Below are 16092 nucleotides of genomic sequence, written 5' to 3' on the forward strand. Positions count from 1 at the left end.
ACATCCACCTCAACATAAGGTCATGACAAAGCAGGCCCTCAGGGGGCTTGGGGCTTGGAGCAGGGATGTCCCATAGTCCTCTAGGGGATGGCCAGGGAAGGGTCCTGGAGGGGAGGCACTGGGACTGGCAGAGAGATGAAAGATGTGACATGTGCAGAAGGGGAGGGTGTGCTGGTGCAAGAGAGTGAGCTCAGAAAAACAAGCTGGGGTCAGATCACAGAGACAGCTGGGCTTCCGGGATCGTCGTCTGTCCTTTCCCTGGGGCTTTGGGGGCCATAGAAGGGTAGTGAGCGAGGAGCTCTGCCGTGGAGGTCCCAGCCTGCAGGTGACAGTCTAGTTTCATGCCCTGGCTGCCTCAAGAAGGGAGGGGCTGCAATCCAGGAGGCTGAGAGAGGCTGTCCCAGTGGTAGGGATAAGAGGCAACAATGCTGAGATGCCTTTGTCCTAAATGCAACTCCACACCCCATCTCCATCATCCACGCCAGGGAGTCCCAGGGTCCATTTGTTGGCACACAGCTTCTGCTTTCCTGGGGGCCTCTTCCGAGTCCCCCGGTCTCTCAGGAACGAAGCCCCAGCACTGTTGGCAAGACCCACCAGGCCTTCTTCAGACAGACACATCGAGGGACGCGTCATTCCACCCATGCCCAGCTTCCCGGAGGCCCTTCCTGCCTCCACTCCTCCCACCCCCGCTGCAGGTCACTGACCCTGCTTGGAAAACACCAGGCTTGCTCATATAAGGAGCGTGGGCCAGGCCTGAGTATTCAGCGATGGCATCTGCATGGTGGCCCTGTCTCATCTTGGCTCTGCTCTCCAGCTTGGCAGCCTCTGGCTTCCCGAGAAGCCCCATTCGGCTGCTTGGGGTGAGTCTGCCCCCTCTTTGCCATCTGGGTCTTGGTGTGGAATGGGCAGAAGGCATCATGCTGGGCAAGGCCTCTGAGTGGAGTGAAGAGGAGGCAGAGGGCTGGGCACTGAGCTGCTGGGAGTAGTGTGGACACTGGGAGAACTGGGCTCCAGCTGAGGCCTATGCTAACCTGTTGTCTAACCCTGGGAAGGCTCTTAAAACTCCCTGGGCCTCAGCTTCCCCACCTGTCAAAAGAGCAATGCACCATGAACTGCTCACTTCACTGAGGGGCAATGAAGGTTCAAGTCTCAAACGAGTGTGACCTCTACAAAATGCTCAGTTGAGCCCTGTGGGGTGTGGCGGGGGCAGGGGTGCTCTGGAAGGAGGCCTAAAGGGGCCTGGGGGCCAGGGAAAGGCAGAATGGGAGATAGAATGAGGTGGGGCATGTAGGGTGTGAAGAGAGCTCTGGGTTCAGTTCCCCCTGCCCTGCTCTCCTGGTAACCTGGATACCTGCCCCTCTCTGGACCTCAGTTTCCCCATCTATTCAGAGTTTTTCCTACTCTGACATGTGGCTCTGGAGGGTCCTATGTCTGGGGGCCGCTCAGGTGTGTGGGGGGCAGGGCACCACTGAACACCTGGTCTCAGCCCAGAGCCTCCCAGGCCATGCGGCCTTGGTGTTGGCCTTGGCCTGATTCCTGTGTTTGTGTTTGTTTTTGTTTTTTCAGAAACGGAGCCTCCCGGAAGGGGTAAGAACTTTCACCAGGGGGTGGGACCGAGTGGGGCAGGGCAGGATGGAGCTGGTTCCCCAACTGCTGAAGGTGTAGGCTATAACAGCTGACTCCTCACAGCTGGCAAACAGCTTATGGCCCTCTGCCCTGGCAGCCTCCAACAGCGCAGGACTCCTGGGAAAGAGCACCACAGAGTGACGACCCCTCCAACCTCGCACGATGTAGCCCAAGAGGGCCCCTCACAGGCATCCCTTCCTTCCGCAGACACTTCCTTAGCACTTGCTGGTACCTGGCTCTGTGAAGCGGTCCCTGCCACACCCTCATGAAGCATCTTTATATCCCTAGGGGGAGGGGGCTGGAACACCTCCCTAGAGCCTCTCAAAATTCAACACCCCTATTGGAAAGAGGGTGTTTGGAGACTTCCCTTGGCACAGGAAATCAGTTCCTCTTTGGGAGACAGAATGAGGCAATTACCTAAAGACCCAGGAGGTGGGTTGGGCTGTGTGCTTGAGGGAGTGTGAGGTGTGGAGGATGAGCAGGAAGAGCCAGGGGCAGATGCTCCAGAGCCAGTGTCCCACGTATGGCTGGAGCTCAGGGTGACTGGACGGGAAAGGGCAAGCTCTCACTGGCTGCAGTGGTGTGTAAACGGATCGCAGAATTAAGGAGGCAGGACAAGCATCTGAATAATGGTGGCCACCAGAACATGGAGACTGGAGACGCCACCAAGTCTTCCAATGTAGAAGACCTGGAGGATGAGGGTTGCGTGCCGGGCAGGGGCCTCAGAGCCTCCAAGGGTTTGCAAGGGAGGTGGCTGGGTTGCAAACCTGCTTCTCCAGTGTCCCAGTCTGGCTGATTCTCCACCCACCTCCCCAAAGGTGGCCAATGGCATCGAGGTCTACAGTACCAAAATCAACTCCAAGGTGACCTCCCGTTTTGCTCACAATGTTGTCACCACGAGAGCCATCAACCGTGCAGACACGGCCAAGGAGGTTTCCTTTGATGTGGAGCTGCCCAAGACGGCCTTCATCACCAACTTCACCTTGTGGGTACCACCATGGCTGCTGGCTCTGTGCTCGGGAACAGGGGGTCTGGCCCAGTGTGATCTCCCTACCCCCAACTCTCTTTCCCTGCAGGACCATCGACGGTGTTACCTACCCTGGGAATGTCAAGGAGAAGGAAGTTGCCAAGAAGCAGTATGAAAAGGCTGTGTCCCAGGGCAAGACGGCCGGCTTGGTCAAGTAAGTATGGACTCCCAGGCCTTGGGGAGAATGTCTGGGATCCAAGGGCCTTCAGGGCTACAAACAACAACAACAGCTATTATTATTGGTATAGCAAAATGTGCCCATAATTTTGCCATTATCCCACGTTGAGGCTGAGGCAAGTGAGGCTCAGAATGGTTAGGGATCTCCCTCGCCAAAGGGCTGGGCCTGGGGCCGAGGGCCGAGGAAGGGTGGGCTCCTGCAGTCTTTGAGGCAGTCACCATCTCGCACCCTGGTCAGGGCCTCTGGGAGGAAGTTGGAGAAGTTCACAGTCTCGGTCACCGTGGCTGCGGGCAGCAAAGTCACCTTCGAGCTAACCTACGAGGAGCTGCTGAAGAGGCACAAGGGCAAGTACGAGATGTACCTCAAGGTCCAGCCTAAGCAACTGGTCAAACACTTTGAGGTAATCAACCGCCCCTGCAGACCTGGGGGGACGGCAGCGGGGTGCAGGAACCCGCCCATGGGGCAGTCTCAGACAGGGGTCAAAAACAAAAGTTCTGCCTCACGGCATCCCCCATCCTTGGCTGGGAAGGCTGGAGGAATTCAATGGTTCTGGCCACAGCATCTGGGGCCAAGGGGAAGAGGCTGGGATGGACTCCACAGATGCAGATTCGGTGCTGGGCCCTCAAGAGCAACACCAGCAAGTGCCTCTTTAAGGCTTCTCACTGGGCACATGGGCATTTTTCCTACCTCAAAGCTGAAAGCCAAAGGAAAAGCATCAGTGGTGGAATTTCGGGCACATATGGCAGGCGGTGGTAACACCTCAGGATCAGCATACTCTCCTCCAAGCCCCTGTGGTCACTTTCGCAGTGGGAGACACCAGGCTTGGCCCTCAGCACTGTCCTAGAGGGTCCCTGCATCATCACAGACCCATCTCATTCCCATTGGCCTTGTTCTGGGAACTGGCCTCTGAGGTCACTGAGTGACATTTCCTTACTTTGGCCATTTCAGATCGAGGTAGACATCTTCGAGCCTCAGGGAATCAGCATGCTGGATGCTGAGGCCTCTTTCATCACCAACGACCTCCTGGGAAGCACCCTCACCAAGTCCTTCTCAGGGAAAAAGGTGATGTAGATGCCTCTCAGACCTGGTGGGGCAGGGGACAGGAATACTGACTCCAGCAGAACAAGCCTGCAGCCTAGGGCTTAGCTGCTGCAAGCATGCATGTGTTGGGGTGGGGCTGGGGATCAATCTGCAACTATCACCTTCCTCCTTGCCCACTGGGGTTGGGAGTGAGGATGCTGAGGGCAGGGGCTGCTGACAATGACCTGCCAGAGGAGCCATTTACAAAGCCTGGTCCCGTTCCCCCTTGGGAAATGGACAGGGCAGGGCTTATCTTCCCTGTTTTACAGGTCCCAAGGCTGAGGCCCGAGGGAGTCATTTAGATCTACTGACTCCACAATGAGGGGTGAAAGACTAAAGAGAACTTCATTCTTGGTGCTAGGTGGTTGACTCCAGTCCCCAAGGCTCCCAGCTGTTCCAGGGGCCTTAATGGCAGTGGACAGTGGGTGAATAAATGTTTGTATAAACAACAAACCAGTCATCCAGGACTTCCAGGGCGAGGCCCGAGGAGCACACACTCAGAGGACTGCTGGCTTCTGCAGGGCCACATCCTGCCCCGGGACCCTCCTCCTCCCCTTTCTCCTCCTTTCTCCCTCCCCTCCTCTTGGCACCCACACACCAACATTCCAAACCTACAAGAAATTCCTTTTAATGGGAAGCTACCCCTTCCCTAAGTAGCTTCTCAGTGCTGAGCTCCAAGGTAGCCTGGGCTAATGGGTGTGTGAGGCCAAGAAAAAGGGAGCTGGAAGCTGAATCAGCCAAGGCCTGTGCCCAGCCAGGAGCCCTGATCTCCAAGGGGAAAAGCGGTGCTCAGAAAGGCCGGAGCGTGGTAAACAGTGCCTTCCAGTGAGTCCTGGGAGCTGCAGAGCACGCCACCGGCGGGCAGGGCTGCCCAGGCCTCCAGCTCTTGCTAGCCTCTGCCCTGCTAAGGGCTCCTCCCTGTGAGGCTGCACCTCTGCTCCCTCAGCTAAGGGCTGAGGTCTCCCAGTGGGCAGGCCCTGGCCGAGCTGAGCAAGGTCTTTCATCTCCGTCCCTTAGGGCCATGTGTCCTTCAAGCCCAGCTTAGACCAACAGCGTTCATGCCCAACCTGTACAGACTCCCTCCTCAATGGAGATTTCACTATCACCTATGACGTGAACAGAGAATCTCCTGGCAACGTGCAGGTACCCGGGCTGGCTGATTCATCATCAGGGTGGGGCGAGGGCTGGTGGGGGTGGGGGCTGCAGCTGCATCTAGTGCCATCACCCTGGGTCCTCAGCCCAAGGCTGTTTTCCTACAGGATGTGGGACAGCTGATGGCCTAGAGCCTGGTGCAGCACCCCCTAGAGGGTGGGATAGGAACGTCTTTTTCTTGGGCTGGTAAATGTCTGGCTTCTACCTGCAAGAATAGTCAATGTGGTGTTGCTAAAAGGACACCGGCCTCCGTCCCTCTCCCCACTTTCCAGATAGTCAATGGCTACTTCGTGCACTTCTTTGCACCTCAAGGCCTTCCAGTGGTGCCTAAGAACGTGGCCTTTGTGATTGACATCAGTGGCTCCATGGCTGGTCGGAAATTAGAGCAGGTAATCAGCACCAGTGGCACAGCCAGGGCTCGGGGGAGTAGGGGGTGGAGGAGATTTTTTTTTTAACTGGAAAAAGCTGATCTTTGTGGTGAATGAGGAGAAAGGGGACAGGATAAGAGAAGGCTCACGGCCTCTGCCCGCTTCTGTGGCAAGCCTCAGGCAGGGCTCGTTGGTGCAGATGGCGTGGGCTGCACCGCCTGCTGAGCTGAGAAGGGACCTCACTCTCTGCTGCGGCTTCTCCCAGCTCTTTGTCTCTCTCTCCTCCAGACAAAGGAGGCCCTTCTCAGAATCCTGGAAGATATGAAAGAGGAAGACTATCTGAATTTCATCCTGTTCAGTGGAGATGTGTCCACATGGAAAGAACACTTAGTCCAGGCCACGCCCGAGAACCTCCAGGAGGCCAGGACGTTTGTGAAGAGCATGGAGGATAAAGGAAGTAAGAGCGGAGCTGGAGCCCACACACCTCCTAGCGGCGCCTCCCTCTGTCCCTGAGCAGCCTGCAACCCCCCTCTTAGGGACTCTGCTGGTCTCAGGCCCTTCAGATCTGAGCTGGGGTAGAGGTGGGAGTGGATGGTCCTCAGGCTTGAAGACAGAATATCGGCTGTCTTCTCCGTGGTCCAGGGAAACCCATTCTTTCTGTTTCTAATCCATGATCCTGGTATCCCACAAGTCCCAGCAAGATAAGGCCACAGAGAACCCTTCTTCTTGGCCCTGTTTCATATGGAAAATGGCACGATGCCTACACCGCTCCCCTCTCCTCCCAGCAAGAGTTACTGGGAGTCCATCCAACTCTGCCAAAGGGCTTTCACAATCACCATGTGCTTTTCGTCTTCACCATGTGCCTTTCATCCCCATTTGAAAGTGGAAGTTGTTTGTTTGTTTGTTCATGTGGTGGTTCATTCATTGTTTGCTGAGTACCACCATGGGCTGGCAGATAGGGTCCTTGGGCACATGAGTGGGGCCGGCTGTCCCGGCCTCCTCCGCTCCAGCCTGTCTGCACACTGGCACCCTGAGGACACCCTCCCACGGTGCTGTCTGTCTGTGTCCCAGTGACCAACATCAATGACGGGCTGCTGAGGGGCATCAGTATGCTGAACAAGGCCCGAGAGGAGCACAGAATCCCAGAGAGGAGCACCTCCATTGTCATCATGCTGACTGATGGGGATGCCAATGTTGGTGAGGAGCACGGGCATGGTTTTGAGCTAGGGCTGGAGTGCTTGGCTGCTGCTCCTGGCTCTGTAGCTGGCTCGTTGGAAAACCTGGGGCAGCTCTTCCCTGGGTTCCCTGTGGTCTGGGAGCCCCTCAAGGGCAGGGTCCTGCCTCCCTCTGCCAGGGCTCTCCACCACCTGCCCCACAAGGGCTCATGGTCGTGACTCCAGCAACTCTGCATGTGCAGGAGTCCGGTCTCCCCAGACAGAGCTGGTCTAGACCATCCCCAGGGCTGGGGCTGGACTGTGAACACCCCCTTCTCCAACAGGTGAGAGCAGACCCGAAAAAATCCAAGAGAATGTGCGGAATGCCATCGGGGGCAAGTTCCCCTTGTATAACCTGGGCTTTGGCAACAATCTGAATTATAACTTCCTGGAGAACATGGCCCTGGAGAACCATGGGTTTGCCCGGCGCATTTATGAGGACTCTGATGCCGATTTGCAGTTGCAGGTATGCCTTGTCTTGCACACTTCCGGGCATAAGGAGCTCACTACTTCCTCAGACAGCTGCTCCATAAGGTGACAGTTCTAGTTATTAGGAAGAGCTTCGTCTTGGGTCAAAATCCACCTCTGACTATCTCTTACCCATCAATAAAGATTCTGATTTTGTCCTTGGGCTACACAACAGGCCCGTTTCTTCAATAGGATTATCAGAGCAAACACAGGACATCTGGTTCAATATGAATTTCTGATAAATAATGAATTTTTGTAGTGTAAGTATGCCCCAAATATTGCACAGGACATTGTATTAGTGTACTGTGGCTGCCATACCAAAGTACCAAGTGGCTTCAATGAGAGAAACGTATTGTCTCCCAGTTCCAGAGCCCGGACATCCCAGATCCATGTGGCGGTGGGTTGGTTCCTTCTGAGGGCTATGAGGGCAGATCTTTCTAGGCCTCTTTCCTTTTCTCCATGGCTTATCAATGGCTGTCTTCTCCCTGTGTCTGCACATGTCTTCCCTCTGGATGTCTGTGTCCAACTCCCCTTTTAATAAGGACATCAATCATATTGGATTAGGGCCCATACTCATGACCTTATTTTGTAGACCCTATCACCAAATAAGGTTGCACTTTAGGAGTACACTATTCAACCCATAACAGACATACCTACACTAAAAAATTATTCATTGTTTATTTGACCTTCAATGTAGCTGCACGTCCTGTCTTTGCATTTGCTGAATCTAGCAATTTTGTTCCTTCTCTAGGCAGGTAATGGCATCTCCACCTCTGCAGGGCGACCACCCCATTCCTTCCCTCCTCTGTCTCCGGATCTCTGCACTCCTGTCACTTTATCATCTGCCTCTCTTTACTTCCTTTTCTCCTTCTTGCTTTCATTCCAACAGACATTCCTTAAATACTTTCTTTGTGCTAAGAACTCTGTCCTCATATTTCTTTTTTTTTAATAGGAAATACTTCTGAAACTGTCCTTTCTAGTCTTCCTCGTGTCTATCTGGGAGCAGGGAGTTGCCGGGGGGAGGCCCCCACAGACTGAAGGACGCAGTCAGGGACAGGCAGAGTGAACATTAGGAGCCATTAGGACGGGCCCAGCCCTGGGGCATGGATGCCCAGCTGCAGCATCAGTGGGAGCCTGACCTGGGGCTTGAGATGACTGGCCCCGTCCGAACTTCAGGGCTTCTATGAGGAGGTGGCCAACCCACTGCTGACGGGTGTGGAGATGGAGTACCCCGAGAACGCTATCCTGGACCTCACCCAGAACACTTACCAGCACTTCTACGATGGCTCTGAGATCGTGGTGGCCGGGCGCCTGGTGGACGAGGACATGAACAGCTTTAAGGCAGATGTGAAGGGCCATGGGGTGAGTGGGGACAGGGCCTGGAAGTGTGCTGGGGATGGGGTATCAGCAGTGGTAGGGCTCTGGCCTCATGAGGGTCCAGGAGTGGTGGCCCCTGAACCTGATCCACCCAAGCCTCCAGCCCCTTGCCTCCTTCTACCCCCACCCTAGGCCACCAACGACCTGACCTTCACAGAGGAGGTGGACATGAAGGAGATGGAGAAGGCCCTGCAGGAGCGGGACTACATCTTCGGGAATTACATTGAGCGGCTCTGGGCCTACCTCACCATTGAGCAGCTGCTGGAGAAGCGGTGAGCAGAGTCCCAGCCCCCACCTGTGCCTACCCCTGGCTGGGCTCCAATGCAAGGGCACCCCCATACGCAGTCCCAGCGGTCCTGCCCTCTTCTTGGGCCAGCCCAGGAAGTGTCTGTAGAGCAGTCTGTAAGGAACCCCAGGCCACCACTCCCCATCCTGTCAGCCCCAAGGCTCAAGCTGGCAAGTCCCCTGGCCAGCAGCCTGGGAGTGCCCCGGGGTAGGGGGGACTTCAGCACCCTGCTGCCCACACTGGGCATGGCCCAGGGGTGGTGAGGCTGAGTGGAACTGAAGGCCGGGATCCCAGCCCTCAGTGCCCAGAGGGCAGAGCTGAGCCCACTGAGAGGGTCAGTGTTGGTGTGGGTGGGATTAGACTGTGAAGCTGTTAGTACACAATCTAGCACATGCTGAGTGCTCCGCACATGGACACCATTGTGAGTGGCTGTTGTAGCCCCTTATTTTATTTATTTATTTATTTATTTATTTTTTGAGAGGGGGTCTCCCTCTGTCGCCCAGGCTGGAGTGCAATGGTGCGATCTCGGTTCATCGCAACCTCCGCCTCCTGGGTTGAAGCAATTCTCCTGCCTCAGCCTCCCAAGTAGCTGGAATTACAGGCATGCACCACCATGCCTGGCTAATTTTTGTATTTTTAGTAGAGACGGGGTTTCACCATGTTGGCCAGGCTGATCTCGAACTCCTGACCTGAGGTGATTCACCCGCCTTGGCCTCCCAAAGTGCTGGGATTACAGGCGTGAGCCACCATGCCCGGCCGGTCCTTACGTTTTATAGGTGGGGAAACCAAGGTCCAGCAAGGAAACAGGGCTTGTTCACATGCCCCAGGGAGTTGTGAGCCAGTCTTCTCTGAGCCCAACTGGGCTGTACCCTGGGGGACCCCACAATGGGGAAGGTGGAGTGGGGATCCCCAGCTGCGCCCACCACTCCAGTGCAGGGGAAGCGGGCAGGGTGCTGCTCTCCAGGCTGTCCTCCTGACTGGCCCCTCCTCACAGCAAGAACGCCCATGGCGAGGAGAAGGAGAACCTCACGGCCTGGGCCCTGGACCTGTCCCTCAAGTATCACTTTGTGACTCCACTGACCTCAATGGTGGTGACCAAGCCTGAGGACAACGAGGATGAGAGGGCCATTGCCGACAAGCCTGGGGAAGGTGGGGATAGGGATGGAGGCCACAACCCGGAGGCCTCCTGTGCTGGGCACCCTCCCTGGGTGTCCAGTGGAGGAGTGGGCCAGGCTGGGGAGACCCAGACCTGCTGAAGTGGGCATCTGAAGGAAAACTGGCCACGGGATGGGGAAAGTGGGGTGGAGCGTGAAGCAGTCAGCATGGACAGTGGGGTGTGGGGTGAATAGGAGCCTCTGCACCTCTAAAGGGAAGTGAGTAAAGGGGGCACACTGCCCATGGGGCATTTCAAGGAAAAGGACTGAGGCTGCAGCATGGAAGGGCTTAGTGAGACAAGAAGAAGCACTTCCAACATGAAAGGCCTGGAGCAGGCTATCAGGCACCTGGAGATTGTTAGGGGAAGAGTCCCTGAGAGCTGGAGGCTGGGACCCCCTCAACCAGACCCCAGACTGCCCTACTCAACAGGGGGTCCCCAATGCCCACTGCAACTAGGTACAGGGTCTGTGTGTGGTGGTGGAGGATTGGCATTGGGAGACATGGGAGGCAAAGAGCTGGGCCTGGCCAGGCCAGGCCTCTGGCTTCCAAGAACTCCTAGTTCCAGGGGACACCCAGTGGGGGAAGAGCTGGCTGCTGGGAGGCCCACAGCCTAGGGCTGGTTGGCCAAGCAGCCAGCTCTGGTCCCTGCTCACAAGTGCCCTATGGCTTCTAATGCATTTCTCTTCTTCCTCCCTTGCTGCACCTGCAGATGCAGAAGGTAAGCCTTTAGCCAGCCACCGGGTTGGGCATTATGGAAGGGAGACAAGAGAGAACTGAGGAGGCCTTTCCAAGCAAGATAGGACCCCCAGCCATGGGGGCACACTTGGGACACCTGGGCTCAGGCCCAGCCCTATTGCCAAATCATGAACGTGCCCCTCTCTGAGCCTGAGGATCCCTGTAAGTTAATTGGGGGTGGCTTCCCTTGCCCAGGGAGACACAATCAGTATGACAGTATCTATGACCTGCAAAAATGAGCAATTTAGCATGTCAGTCATTTATACTTCATTAGTCCCATAGCAACCCTCCAAGAGGGCCCTTTTATGATCCCCATTTTACAATGGGGAAATTGAGGCACGGGGGGTTAATTTGCTCAGTCTGTTTGCTCACAGACTCAGCAGATGGCCAAGCTGGTACTTAGGCCAAGGCAGTCTGGCCCCAATGCCCATGCTGGGAATTGCTGGGGATCACAGTCCTCTGTGCCTCTCTCACCACAAAACTGGAACCTCACAAACTCCCTGCCACTAGGCAGGGCCTCCCCAGCCCCTACTGGCCTGCCCCACCTCCATTTGGACTGGCACATTTGGACTGGGCCATCACGTTCCCCTCAGAACAGCCCTGATAAATGTACCGGTGCATGTGAGTACATATATGCATGTGCACGCATATGTGTGCGCCTGCGTGCACGTGTGGGTGGGTGTTTACTATCAAGAATCAACAGACAGCCGTGAGCCTCACTCACCCCAACTAGGGGGTGGGAAGCCCAAGGGTGGGGCAGATGTTTGCTGTGAGCATTACTCAAGAGAGAGAAGATGACTTAATGGCTTGCATTTCAGCCACATCAAAAAGCCCTGCGCCAACGTTAAAATCACATCCCATTGCCACCAGCCCCATAAAGGGCTTTCCTGGACGTGCCCGATTTCCAAAGCCTAATCTTTGGAGTCACATCTCCACCTCTATCTGCCAGTGTTGGGGCCCCTCTGGGGCCCAGCAGCACTAAGACAGGAGGAAGGCACGGGGCTGGGGGAGAAGGAACCCCTAGACCCTGCTCACCACTGCCCTTCGGCTTTTCAGCCACACCGGTGAGCCCTGCCATGTCCTACCTGAGTGAGTACATGCTGGCAGCTGCCACTCCTCCCACTGCTTAGAGCCTGCCCCTGCCACATGTCCCTCCACGGTGGCTACTCACTCAGCTCTCCGGGATGGGCAGATGGACAATGTGCCCTGAGGAGATTGCGGGGTGGGAGGGCAATGGCATTAGCGAGCGGGAAGGGGAGGGGCATAAGCTGAACTCCTATGGGGGTCGTCGGGCGCCTCCCAGCGCCACTTGCTTAGCTCAGCCCTCTCTCCCTTTGTATCTGCAGCCAGCTACCAGCCTCCTCAAAACCCCTACTACTATGGTGAGTCCCTGGCTGCTCCTGGGGAAGGCTCAGGGGCCTGGGCACGTGCTCCTGCCTGTCTCGGAGTCGAGCCCATGGAGGCCAGAAGGCTGGGGGAGGCCCCAGGTATGATGAGAGGCCCTGGGAGTCAGCTCCTTCTCTAATGTGTCTCACCAGTGGACGGGGATCCCCACTTTATCATCCAAATTCCGGAGAAAGACGATGCCCTCTGCTTCAACATCGATGAAGCCCCAGGCACAGTGCTGCGCCTTATTCAGGATCCAGTCACAGGTGAGGCTTGTGGGCTAGGGCCGGGGCCAGGGGGCTCTTCCTGGGAGGGCTTGGGTCCCCCGAGGTAGGCACAGGGACCAGGTTCTCACTCTGCCCAGTAAGGCATCATCTTCACATGCAAAGAAACCCCTGGGGGTGGGGAGTGCCCAGGGCCACAGGCTTGCTCAGCCCCACATGCCAGTGCTATTGGGAGATGATTAGCGTGAATGGACCACCTGGGCCTAGGGTAGGACCCAGCCTGTGTCTGGGGAATAGCTTTTCTCTGAACAACACTCCCTGGCCCAGGCAAGTGGCAGACCCATAAGGTCCCAGCATGACCCAAACCTAGAGTGTCTAGGAACCAACAGGCTTGGGCTCTGAAGTCCTGGTCTCTCTTGTGGCCCCCGCTCTGCTGCCCCTCAGCCAGTCTGGTTGAAGAGGAAGGCACACCCCTAAAGGCAATCTGGACTCAGAAGTTCTCGCTGGTCTCTCTCCCTGCCCCATCCCTCTGGCAGGCCTCACAGTTAATGGGCAGATCATTGGCGACAAGAGAGGCAGCCCTGACTCCAAGACCAGAAAGACTTACTTTGGAAAACTGGGCATTGCCAATGCTCAGATGGACTTCCAGGTGGAGGTGACAACGGGGAAGATCACCCTGTGGAACAGGGCCGTGCCGAGCACTTTCAGCTGGCTGGACACAGTCACAGTCACGCAGGATGGGTAAGCAGTCACAGTCACGCAGGATGGGTAAGCTCCCCTACAAGGTCTCCAAGGTGGACTACAGGCTGAGAGTCTAAGGAGGCTCTTGAGGGATTTAGAAAAATCCCAGGACAGGAGATCCATGGGGGTCACAGGAAAGATCAGAGACCCCAGAATCCAGTCTCCTGTCACAGGGGAGGGTGACCATAGTGGCCCCCAACCAAACCCTGGGGCCCTGTCAGAGCCAGAATTGGTAGCTGCACAGTTCAGCTGGTTGGGTGAAGGCATTAGGTGATAATGGCCCCCATTTGCCTCTTCTGTGGCTGCTCTTGTCTTCTTAGCTCTCCTGTCTTCAGATCCCCCAGAGCCTCCCACTAAGGCTCAGAGAAGGTGTGGAGCCTGCCCAGTATCACTCAGGAAGTCAGTGGCTTAGCTGGGGCTGGACCACAGGCCTCCAGATTCATAGGCCAGCCCTCTCTTTCCCACTTATAGACACGCAAGGATCCACTCACGGGAGGGGAGACAGTGTGCATGAGGCATCCTCTTTCCAACGCCCCTGAGATAGTTTCTGGAGTCTGTGGGCCCTCGGGTGCCATGTACAGGGGAGGCCCCACCAAGACGCCCTTGAGTCAGATGCCCAGTGTCACGGCCACTGGGCCCCACAGCCACTTTCTGGCTTCATCTCGTAGGCTGTCCATGATGATCAACAGGAAGAACATGGTGGTCTCCTTTGGAGATGGGGTTACCTTCGTGGTCGTCCTACACCAGGTGTGGAAGAAACATCCTGCCCACCGTGACTTTCTAGGCTTCTACGTGGTGGACAGTCACCGGATGTCAGCACAGACGCATGGGCTGCTGGGTACGAAGTGTTCAGACTGCAGGCTGTTCAGGCCTGAGAGCAGCATGGGAAAGACATACACAAGGCCTTCCTAGGCACCCTGTACCCAGCTCACAACACCCCATTCAGCCTTTGCATCAACCCTGAAAGGCCAGTGGCCACGTTACCCGTGGCAATGGCCAGGGGCTGACAGCATGAATATTTTTCTTCCCAGGGCAATTCTTCCAACCCTTTGACTTTAAAGTGTCTGACATCCGGCCAGGCTCTGACCCCACAAAGCCAGATGCCACATTGGTGGTGAAGAACCATCAGCTGATTGTCACCAGGTGAGGAGACTTCTCCCACACCCTCACCTGCTCAGCAACGAGAGGAGGAAAGAGCACCTGCTGCCCAGGCACATTAGTCTGGTGGGCTTTTGTCTTCTGTGGGGTACCCTTGTTTCCCTTTGAGGTCTTGGCCCCTCCCAGGCTCTTCCTAATCAAGAAAAAGCCCAAACTTGGCTTCCTAGAAAGAGTAATCATGTAACTTCATTCTTGACCAAAGAATTCTGGGCTGTTAGAATTGCCAACTTCCCACCCTTTTTCAATCTCAGGTCTGCTAGCCTAGCAGCCATCTTACCCACCCCGTGTATTGCAGCATCTCTCTTCTTTCCCCAGGGGCTCCCAGAAAGACTACAGAAAGGATGCCAGCATCGGCACGAAGGTTGTCTGCTGGTTCGTCCACAACAACGGAGAAGGGCTGATTGATGGTGTCCACACTGACTACATTGTCCCCAACCTGTTTTGAGTAGACACACCAGCTCCTGTTGGGATGGATGGCCCGGATTTTATGGCATCTGGAACATGGGCACAGAGAGGGGCCTGTGGGAGGGGCTGGGAAAATAAAGTCCAAGGTCGAGACCAGACAGCTGCCAGCCTCTACATGCCTTCATGAGCCTCTGCTCCAGGGAACAGGCAACTGGGACCCACAGCAGCTCAAAAGAGGGGATGGCTAGCAGGAAGGCAACTTCTTGGGCCTCTTCACTGACACAGCTGAGAGACAGAGTTGGTTGGACTAGAACTTTAGGGATTCAAATGTATGACAGCTTGGGGGAAAAAATAAAGAACTGACTCTGAAGGAAAGGGGCTCTGAGAAGTCAGGAAGGGTTGAATGTATTTCAGTATCCAGGAAAGTCATAAGATAAGTAAATGGTCCCGGCTCAGGAGCTCCAATCAGGACCTTTAGAAGTAGATAATACTCCAGTGCAGACACAGCCCACATCTAAATGGGGATGTCAGCCACCCTTCCATCTATCCATCCATCTATCCACCATCCATCCACCCATCCCTCCACCCATCCATCCATTCACTCACCCACCCACCCATTCACCATTCAACCATCTGTTCACCCACGTATCCACTCATCCATCTATCCCTCCACCATGCATGCATCCATCCATCAACCTATCTATCCATCCCTCCAACCATCTGTCTATTCATTCATCCCCCCAGCTACCTATTCATCATTCAACTATGCATCCATCCACCCATCCATCCTACTATCTGTCCATCTCTCCATTTGTCCATCCTTCCATCCATCCATCCAACCATCAATTCACCCACCCATCCACCCACGTACCCATCCATCAATTCAGCAGATAAACCCAATACCTTGGGCCAGGATCTGGGGGTACAGTTGAGTAATCCAGTTCCTATTTTCATGAGTGCTCGTTTGTCTTCAGCTGGGCCAGGCATCTCTGGGATCCTCTGATTGTACCTTATGATGACCACTTGGTGTATCCTCCCAATGAGTCTGTGGTGGGGTAGAGGGTCAGAGAGAGGTTCCTGGATGAGGGGCTCTGAGACCTCTCCAGTGTGGATAACCCTCTCCCACCTGGACAACTGCAATTGCCACTTCCTGAGTCTCCCTGCCTCCTCTATTGCTTCCCATAGAGAGCTTTTTATAGAGCAGATGTGATCACCACTCGCTGACTAAATCCCTACAAATGACATCTTCCATCCTTTGCTCTTGGAACCATGACAGAAGTCCCTCCTATGGCCTCTCCAGCTTCCCCTCATACACCAGGTGCTTCCCTTACTTTCTGGGTTCCAGACACACAGGCTGCTCTCAACTGTGCAAACATAAGCCCTCCTGCCCACATCCTCTGCCTCTGCTGTTCTGCCTGGGGGTGGGGAGGGGGTAAGGGCATGCTGGGCAGACAGTACCCCATCAGAAGACGCGGTGAGTGGCTTTGCCTGATGTCAGAGCAGGGGGCACAA

General features: G+C 55.6%; 1 protein-coding gene and 1 long non-coding RNA gene across 5 annotated transcripts; one reads left to right on the forward strand and one right to left on the reverse strand.

The window, feature by feature from the left end:
* Window positions 1–222: 222 nt before the first annotated feature.
* Window positions 223–14560, reverse strand: LOC129143623 (uncharacterized). The gene is made up of 2 exons (XR_008547268.1): window positions 14457–14560; window positions 223–13888 (listed from the first exon to the last, which is right to left on the reverse strand). It is a non-coding gene; the product is annotated as an uncharacterized LOC129143623 (long non-coding RNA).
* Window positions 744–14738, forward strand: ITIH3 (inter-alpha-trypsin inhibitor heavy chain 3). 4 transcript variants are annotated; one of them, XM_063806838.1, is made up of 23 exons: window positions 744–860; window positions 1567–1587; window positions 2445–2611; window positions 2703–2807; window positions 3069–3231; window positions 3780–3893; window positions 4929–5054; window positions 5336–5452; window positions 5720–5888; window positions 6503–6628; window positions 6930–7111; window positions 8290–8475; window positions 8623–8762; window positions 9771–9925; window positions 10641–10649; window positions 11177–11287; window positions 11723–11755; window positions 12013–12048; window positions 12205–12318; window positions 12813–13017; window positions 13686–13855; window positions 14049–14160; window positions 14491–14738. In XM_063806838.1, the coding sequence occupies exons 1-23, from the start codon at window positions 768–770 to the stop codon at window positions 14618–14620; spliced, it is 2784 nt and encodes a 927-aa protein (XP_063662908.1). In that variant the 5' UTR covers window positions 744–767; the 3' UTR covers window positions 14621–14738. The 4 variants fall into 4 exon arrangements, with proteins under 4 accessions (XP_063662908.1, XP_063662905.1, XP_063662907.1 ...); XM_063806835.1 differs by lacking the exon at window positions 11177–11287; XM_063806837.1 differs by lacking the exons at window positions 11177–11287; window positions 11723–11755.
* Window positions 14739–16092: the final 1354 nt, after the last annotated feature.

Source organism: Pan troglodytes, chromosome 2, assembly GCF_028858775.2.
Source record: "Pan troglodytes isolate AG18354 chromosome 2, NHGRI_mPanTro3-v2.0_pri, whole genome shotgun sequence".
Classification (NCBI taxonomy): Eukaryota; Metazoa; Chordata; class Mammalia; order Primates; family Hominidae; genus Pan; species Pan troglodytes.

Excerpts from the sequence above, each read along its gene's own strand:
- ITIH3 (XM_063806838.1), top strand. The coding sequence starts at position 768 with ATGGCATCTGCATGGTGGCCCTGTCTCATCTTGGCTCTGCTCTCCAGC. Across the intron at positions 8,476-8,622 it reads CAGATGTGAAGGGCCATGGG|GCCACCAACGACCTGACCTT; the intron begins GTGAGTGGGGAC and ends CCCCCACCCTAG. Across the intron at positions 13,018-13,685 it reads GTCACAGTCACGCAGGATGG|GCTGTCCATGATGATCAACA; the intron begins GTAAGCAGTCAC and ends TTCATCTCGTAG.